This window comes from Babylonia areolata, chromosome 20 (genome assembly GCF_041734735.1).
Source record: "Babylonia areolata isolate BAREFJ2019XMU chromosome 20, ASM4173473v1, whole genome shotgun sequence".
NCBI lineage: Eukaryota > Metazoa > Mollusca > Gastropoda > Neogastropoda > Buccinidae > Babylonia > Babylonia areolata.
The window spans coordinates 47,651,162-47,660,588 of NC_134895.1; the positions used below are offsets into that span (position 1 = coordinate 47,651,162).

The 9,427-nt window shown below is 41.8% G+C and overlaps 1 protein-coding gene across 1 annotated transcript in view; it reads right to left on the minus strand.

Annotated features, from left to right (window-relative positions):
• Positions 1 to 2,229: 2,229 nt before the first annotated feature.
• LOC143294674 (uncharacterized) overlaps positions 2,230 to 9,427 on the minus strand; it is a 10,612-nt gene continuing 3,414 nt past the window's right edge. The window contains exons 3-5 of the mRNA XM_076606063.1: positions 8,377 to 8,637; positions 7,252 to 7,383; positions 2,230 to 6,244 (exon numbers count right to left, since the gene is read on the minus strand). Of these exons, the coding sequence (XP_076462178.1) occupies positions 6,080 to 6,244; positions 7,252 to 7,383; positions 8,377 to 8,637 (558 nt within the window). The 3' untranslated portion in view covers positions 2,230 to 6,079. The remainder of the gene's footprint in view (positions 6,245 to 7,251; positions 7,384 to 8,376; positions 8,638 to 9,427) is intronic.

The following is a 9,427-nucleotide window of genomic DNA, read 5'->3' on the forward strand; positions in this document are numbered from 1 at the left end:
GGCCATATCTGGACAAAAATGAAACACTTTTTTTTGGAAAAAATGCTGACAATTAAAGCTAAACATCACATGAAACATGAATTTCACAGACCAAGATTATACACATTCTGTGTGTGTGCATGAAATGAAAACGTACCACGACATGAAACACGAGTTCGACCAGTGAAGTTTGGTCAACAAACTGAAATGCACAAAAAACTTCCAAGTGGACACTGTCAGAGAGTGCATCAACTGTAGTAAATGCTGCTCATCAGCTGCAGTAAATGCTGCTTAATTACTTCTTTCATTTCCTTGTCCAGTATTGTTTTCCATCAAAATGTGTCACTTGGGCAGAACGAATATGGTGCTGATTAGCGACAATGGGATTGAAAGGGTTAAGCAAACAGTAAACATGTGCAATATTACAAAATTGAACAGCACTTTTTTTTCCTTTTTTTTAAGTATTTAAACACTGAGTGATTGTGATATGAGACAGAATCATTTTGGTCCAAAAGTGCACAGTTAAAAAAAGAAAAAAAAGAAAAGAAAAGCAAAACAACAATAAAAAGTTGAACATTAAATGGTGAATTTTTATTTTTGTTTTCCTGGATCACATATACACAATGGTAAACTTACATAAACAAATTTCTTTCCAAAGATACAGCACAAATGATTTGACCATACAGGTTGACAACAGTCATAAACAGTAGAATAACGACAGTAACCAACTGAGTGATGATACAGTTATGGCAGCGTATCACAAAGGAAAATGACAGTGGATGGTAAATTCATACATGCACTAACAAGACTATTTTCTCCACTTTCCACCAGATAATCACCTTGTCAGATAGAATTAACTCACACGTAAAACCAAAACCACACCTCTTTAATGCTGGTTGATGCATTCAATTAACAAACTACTGTAGTACAGTAACTCCTGCTCCTGTTATTGCTCTTAAATATTCAAAATGTTCTGAGATATGTCAGTGTAATTTTAAGTGATGTCATTGAATATATTTGAGAAAATGTCCAACCCAAAATCACATCTCGTTAATGGTGACTGAAGCAGGGGTGCAAGTGGAAAAAAGTGGCAAGACTGAAGTCCGGTCTAGGGGGTCTGGGGGAGTGCCGTAAGCTCCCCCAGCGGGGTCCGGGGCTCCGCCCCGGCCGCCAACGCATTTCGTGCATTTTCCTACTCTCTCAGGGCCTCTCAGAGGTCCTTTCAAGAAGAAAATATTTATATTTTTGGCAAGGAAAATTTATGGATTTTAGGTAATGCTTTTAATGGACTAAGTTTTTAAAATCAGATTTTAAGTATTATTAACCTTATGACTCATATGAGAGAAAGAGATTGCAGTGAGTCCTGATGAAAGTAACAAGCATACCTTCAATAGTGGCATTTCCCCCCTTACACTGGTTATATTACAGCTTACTAACAGTATCTTGTCTGGCAAATTAACAGAAGGAAAGCTTGATAAAAACAGTAACGTTTGTATAGCATGCATAACTTTTCAATTATTAGTATCTGAACATGACATGCAGAATAAAAGTTGTTAGTCATTGGATAAACAATAAAACAAAACAAATTTGGTGTGCTTGTGAGTGTTTGAGAGGCTTCTTACCTGTCAAAAACGTGGAAATTCTAGAGGTGAAAACAGGTGGCTCAGAGTGGTGGACAGGAAAAAGTACTCCAAGAGCTGCTTACAGTTTTAGCAATGTCAATAATGTTCCACAGAATCCACAGAATCCCCAGAAAACATTTCAGCTGTGCAGTATGTAATAAAGTCATTGCATTTTACACAGGTGTCTTCCAAGCAGGTAACCCAAGTAAGAATTGAAGTAGAGAACTTTCTTTTCACACCGAAGTCACTTACTGAAAGTATAAACAACACTAAAACAGTCACTGTCAACAGTATACCTATCATATAAAATTCGATGAACAGTGATGCCTCCTTTGGTTGTGGGATATACCACTCTGTGTTTACTTTACTCGAACGAAATAGGGGGTGAAACAGTAATGTCTCTCCTCCCCCTTTCATTTTTTGTCCGTCCCGGGGACGGACTGCTTCTATGATTTTCCGTCCTAGGCGATTTTTTTCTCTCGGTAAAATACAGAGTTTCAGGGCTAAGTAACAGTGTGTGTGTGTGTGTGTGCCTCTCTCTCTCTCTCTCTCTCTCTCACACACACACACACACACACACACACACACACAGACACAGACACACACACACATTCTCTCTGTTTTTCCAACGAACAGTCCCATCCGGATTCCAGCGGCAAAAATGGGAGTCGTACACAGCGCGCGCGGCCAGACACAGCTGGCGCTGGCTTCAGTTTAGCTAAGCACTGGTCAACCAGTCAAGAGAGTTCCATCTTCCGGTGAATAGTTCAGTATTCAAGTTCCGACCAAAACTTTCCCGGACCAAAAGCATAGGGACAACAACAACAACAACAAAATCGAAATTTCATCAAGATGGAAATCCGTATGAGACGGAACCACTTGCACCCCTGCTGAAGCATTAAATAAACAAAATGCTGTTAAACACTGTAAGTCCTGCTCCTATTTATAGCTCTAAAAATGTAAAATATTATGAGATATGGCAATGTAGTTTTCTGTGATCTCTTTGAATATTTATACATGTTCAAAATCCTCAAGCGGTTGGCTTTGTTTGATATTGTTATGTGTTCTTAAATATGTAAAATGTTCTTAGACATGTAAATGAAATTTGTATGCGATCTCATGATTACTTGAATTACATTACAGGGTTCATTTGTGTGTGTGTTGCTTGTGATTATATATATATCTATATTTTGTTCTGTTCTTTTCTATTCAGGAATGATGCAGTGTGATTTCTCTTTTACAGATACAGACCCAAATGAATATCATGTTCCTTAGACATGTGCTGGGACTGCATCAACATGACAGTCATGTGCCGGTACTGTGCACGTATTCTGTGTTTCACCACTTTCTTCTTTACTTTTCTATGAACATAATTTCAGTAACATGGGTACCTGGGCATTAAAATAATATTCTATATTTCTTGAGAAAAATAAAATGAAAAAGAAAAAAAAAAGAAATAAAGAAAACAAAAGTGAACATGATCATTCAGGACTATATGGCCCCCACTTTCCATTGCACTTGAAATAAGATCAAAATCTGCAGAGATCATCTGTACATATTTAGTCAACTCTGCACATACAAAGTCAACATATAAATCAATACTCAAATATCTATTTTGCCTAATTCATTCACATGATGCATATGCACCCATTCTCACAAGATTACATAACACACACACACACACATGCACACGCACACACACACACGCGCGCGCACACTCACACACACACACTGGCTGGTTCTATATCACTTCTCCATCACAGAGACTTCTTTTTTTCTGCATTTGTGGGCTGCAACTCCCATGTTCACTTGGATACATGTACAACTGGGCTTTACCCCGCCATATAGGCAGCCATACTTCATTTTCATAGACTGAAAACAAATGAATGTAGATGCAGACAAATACAGGAATGTTCTGTTTCAACAGGGAGAAAGCAATGAAAGGAATGTTCTCCCAGGTAAGGGGAGAAGCCACAGTCAGTGTCAAAAGACACAAAACTGTCAATGCCATTTTACACATGTGCACAGTGCTAACAGATCTCAACATAACACTCTTAAAATAAACACTCCATGTAATGTAAATTCAGACCCCCCCCCCCACCCCACCAAAAAAATAAAAACAACAAAAAACAAACAAAAAAAGCAAACAAATAAAAACCCTCTGAGATCATTTCCAGAATGTTAACCAACCAGATACTGTACACACTTTCCAAAATACTTTCTGAACACTTTTAAGTCATTCAGAGCATTTGAGTATTGTAAACTATAACGTGAACCTTGATACATATCTGACTGCTTCACAAAAGTAGTGACACTGATTTTTAGGGGCTGTTTGTTGGAGTGGGGTGAAGGAGGGGACGGTGGGGGGGGGGGGGGGAACAAATTACTGATACCGCTTTGATAAAAGTAAACCAACACAACAAACAAGACAGTCCAAAATGTGGCAGGGAGCTATCCCACCTACCACCCTTCCTGTCTTCTCCACTCCTCCTGTCAACGTTCACCGCTGCACAGCACAGTCACTGTCCATCAACACATCAGCTTCTGTAGCACGTTCACACGTGTCATGGAAACACAAACACTGAAGAGTGTGTCCACGCAACATGCTCACCGTCCATCAACACATCAACTTGTGTAACATGTTCACACATGTCAAATGGATACACAAAAACTGAGGAGTGTGTCCACACAATGTGTTCACCGTCCATCAGCACATCAACTTGTGTGACACGTTCCTACATGTCAAACGGACACACAAACACTGAGGGTTGTGTCTACACAGAGTGTGCCCACTGTCCATCAACAATCAACTCGTGTAACACATTCACACTTGTCAAATGGACACACAAACACTGAATAGTGTGTCCACAAAGCATGCTCACTATCCATCAACACATCACTTTTGTAACACGTTCACACATGTCAAATGGACACACAAACTCTGAGGGGTGTGTCCACAGAGTGTGCTCACTGTCCATCAATACATTAACTTGTGTAGCATGTTCACACATGGCAAATGGACACAAAAACACTGATGGTGTGTCCACAAAGCGTGCTCACTGTCCATCAACACAACAATTTGTGTAGCATGTTCACACATGTCAAATGGATACACAAACTCTAAGGTCTGACAATACAAAACTGACCATTTCACACTTACAATACATAACTGACCACTTCACACTGAGGTCTGACAGTACATAACTGACCAGTTTATATTGACAATACATAACTGACCATTTACACTGAGACCTAACAATATAGAACTGACAAGTTCACACTGACAATACAGAACTGACCAGTTCACACTACCCAAGCTGGCCACATCTTTGTGGAATGCATCAGCTTTTCGCTGAACATTAGGGGGATCTACTTCAGCTGCAGGACACCCCATTTCCAGTGACGTTCACTTCATTTCCTGTATGACTAGATCCACATCTGACACCTTTTTCAAAATGCTTTTTCTGTATGTAGGAAGTTGTTTTTTTTTTAATATTCTTTCCTGAACAGTGGGCATGGGGAGAGAATGTGAAGGGAGGGGAGAAAGAATGGTGGCCAGATTCCAGACCTGTATTCCAAAGGCTGACCCCTGTCAAGCCCCTTTGTGTTCCCCAAGGTTGACCCCTGTCAATCCCCTTTATGTTTCCCCCAAGGCTGACCCCTGTCAAGCCACTTTGTTTTCCCCAAGGTTGACCGCTGTCAAGCCAATGCTGCCCAAAGTTGTACCTGTCAAATCCCTTTGTGTTCCCCATAACTGACCCCTGTCAACCCCCTATGTATTACCCATGACTGATCTCTGTCAAACCCTTTTGTGACTCCCGATGGTTGACCCCTATCAAGCCCCTCTGTGTTCTCCATGGTTGACCCCTGTCATGCCCCTTTGTGTTTCCCATGGTTGACTCCTGTAAAGCCCCTTCCATACAGTCCATGCCTGTTTCCTACACAACCGGAGTGATGGCCTAAAGGTAACGCATCCACCTAGGAAGCGAGAGAACCTGAGCGAGCTGAGTGGAATCACGGCTCAGCCGCCGATATTTTCTCCCCCTCCACTAGACCTTGAGTGGTGGTCTGGCTAGTTATTCGGATGAGACGATAAACTGAGGTCTCGTGTGCAGCATGATTTAGTCCACATAAAAGAACCCATGGCAAAAAAGGGTTGTTCCTGGAAAAATACTGTGGAAAAACCCACTTTCATAGGAAAAAGAAATAAAACTGCACGCAGGAAAAAATATTAAAAAAATGGGTGGCGCTCCCAGTGTAGTGACACCCTCTCACTGGGGAGAGCAGCCTGAATTTCACACAGAGAAATCTGTTGTGACAACAACAAAAAGAGAGAGAGAGAAAACTCCATGTTGCCTCCCTGACACAGATACAAGACATAAGTCACTGCCGCTGAACACAACACCTACCAACACACACAGCAAAGGAAACGAAAACAGTGGATGCCAGACTGAGCACAGCCCAGCAGGAGGGGCTGGCTAGTAAGTGGGGGTGGGGTAAGACGCGTAAACGATCGCTTTTTTGATGACAAGGATGACGAGGATTGTGGCCCCGACGATGATGGAGATGATGGCCAGACGTTTCGCTTTCCTACCATAGATGGCAGCCGCCTGGAAGTTATTGTTCTCGTTGGCGCGTTTGGCCTGCACATGCACACATCATGATTTAGTGCGTAGATGATCTTTTTTTTTTTTTAAACAACACATGCATGCACAGATAAACACACACACACACACATGTGGAGTGGTGGTCCAGTGAAAATATGCCCAACTATGAAGCTAGTGTCCATAGGTTCAATTTTCATTTACAGACCAGAATTTTTACTCACTCCTCCACCACTCATTTGGATCAGACTAAAAACCGAAATTCCAAATGTTGAATCACACTAGAAAAGTTGTGGGGGGGTTTTGGTGTTTTTTTCTTTTTGTTTTGTTTTTTGATTCTGTCCTACACAAGAAAATTAATCAACTCATCAGCAGTCTTTCCCGGCACGTCTGCAGACTTTTCCTTTGTTTCCACAGGTGTGGAGGTGTATCACCTGCCAGGAGTAAATGACAGGTGTGGAGGCATCTCATCTGTGAGAAGTAAATGACAGGTGTGAAAGTATTCACCTGTGAGAAGTAAATAACAGGAGTGGAGGTGTCTCACCTGCCAGGAGTAAATGACAGGTGTGAAAAAGTCTCAACTGCCTTGAGTAAATGACAGGTGTGGAGGCATCTAACCTGTGAGGAGTAAATGACAGGTGTGGAGCGTCTCACCAGTGAGGAGCAAATAACAGGTGTGAAGGTATTTCACCTGAGGAGCAAATAACAGGTGTGAAGGTATTTCACCTGAGGAGCAAATAACAGGTGTGAAGGTATTTCACCTGAGGAGTAAATGACAGGTGTGAAGGTATCTCACCTGAGGAGTAAATGACAGGTGTGGAGCGTCTCACGTGTGAGGTGTAAATGACAAGTGTGAAAGTATATCCTGCCAGGAGTTAATGACAGGTGTGAAGGTGTCTCACCTGTGAGGAGTAAATGACAGGTGTGAAGGTGTCTCACCTGCCAGGAGTAAATGACAGGTGTTAAGGTATCTTACCCGTGAGGAGTTAATTAATAACAGGTGTGAAGGCGTCTCACCTGTGAGGAGTAAACGAAAGGTCTCTTACCTGCCAGGATAAATTGACGGCGCATAATCCAATGGGGCAGAAGCAGACAAGGCAGGCCAGCAGGGACAGGATCATGTTGTCTGGAGGAGGGGACTGGGCCACCAGTACTGTGGCTCCGCTGGGCTGGGTCACCTGTCGTCATGTCACACCGTCAGCTCTGCCAGTTATATCACTACCACTACAGTCACCTGTCACGCCACAACAGTCACCTGTCATAAGTATACCACTACAGTCACCTGTCATAGTTATACCACAACAGTTACCTGTCATAGTTATACCACAACAGTCACCTGTCCTAGTTATACCACAACAGTCACCTGTCATACCACTACAGTCACCTGTCCTAGTTATACCACTACAGTCATCTGTCATAGTTATACCACTATACAGTCACATGTCATAATTATACCACTACAGTCACCTGTCATAGTTATACAACTACAGTCACCTGTAATACAACTACAGTCACCTGTCATACCACTACAGTCACCTGTCATAGTTATACCACTACAGTCATCTGTCATAGTTGTACCACTACAGTCATCTGTCATAGTTATACCACAACATTGTCATCATGTCACACTGAATGATCCACAGCACTGCCGCATGTACATCCATTAACCCCTTGGGGTATGAGGAAAAAATTACCAGCACTGCTGCATGTACATCCATTAACCCCTTGGGGTATGAGGAAAAAATTACCACAGTAACCTAATGATAATGCCACACACTCTTAATGAACCACAACACTGCCACATTTACAGATACACCCATTAACCCCTTCCATGTCAAATCGCTGACAATGTTTGGGCCTATAATGAGCAATTTCAAACACCTTTTTCTCTTCAAGTTTTGTTTATGATCCTGGCTAGAAAGTCATGATTCACTACTTGGCAAGTATTGAAAGAAACTGTACCGGAATGTATATATATATATTTTTTATCCTGACAACGGTTGTATTGAACAACTGTTCTGAGTACTGTAAAGTGAGGCAATATGTGAATTATTATTGCAAACATTCATTCTTTTGGTTTTTAAATCATCTAAAAATGACTGTGCTTCAAGCTGTTATCATACAGCATTGGAGGACCACTACCCTGAACACCACAAAGCCCATGCACTGACCAGAACGGCAGTGGTGGGATGACCGTAAGCCATCTGGGTGCTGGGGCCAGCCGGGTATGTCCCAGGAGGAAACGCCTGCCCCTGGGTGTAGATGGGTGGCCCTGGGGGGTACTGTCCAGGTGGGTACTGTCCTGGGGGATAGGCTCCAGGGGGCGGGTACTGTCCAGGAGGTGGGTATTGTCCTGGTGGGTAGGGGGCAGCTCCCATGTTAAAGTTCTTGCCTGCTTCAGGGGGGGCCTGACCTGGGGGGTAGTGGTAACCCTGAAATGTCACAGTGACAGAGATACATCAGTGTGGACACACACACACTTTGGACCACATCAATATAGACATACACACACTTTGGAAAACAGAGAAGGGCCACAAAGTTTGTACAATAATGTAGACTCATGTCATATAATACTCAATCAATTAACTTATCTAAAATTATTTTCCATTATGGGTAGAAGGATACGTGGCGGTGATCTCATTGAGATATACAAACCGTTCAATGGTCATGTTGATGTACCTTGGGCTCAGTTCTCTGCACCTCAGCACAGTTCCACAAGAAATACTGATGGAAAAAAAATTGCATAACGTTCAAATACTAACACAAGAAAGTTTTGCTTTAGTAACCGAGTTACTGATATTATATGGAACCAACTGCCACCTAGTTTAAAACAAGCACCATCTGTTAACTCATTCAAGAATCAGCTGGACAATTCTACAAAATTCTTAACTATTTAGAGAGTTTGATGAATATATAAAATGTAAAGGACGCATTGAATCTTGACCAAAATCTCTAACAAAATATATTATGTAATAAAGAAGGGACTGCTATAAGCTTCAATGCTTGTTTTGCCCCTAACCTACTACTACTAATACTACTGTACTAGTTTGGGCCATGCAATCCAGTTCAGTATATGTAACAATACATCAATATAGAACAGTGTTTCCCACAACGCACTTTGGTGCATCGATCTTTTACGCACAGAAATCTGAAAAGGACCCCCAGTTTTCAGCGCTGTCTGTCCCAAGGTCGTACACAATTTTCCTGACAAGTTTTAATTTC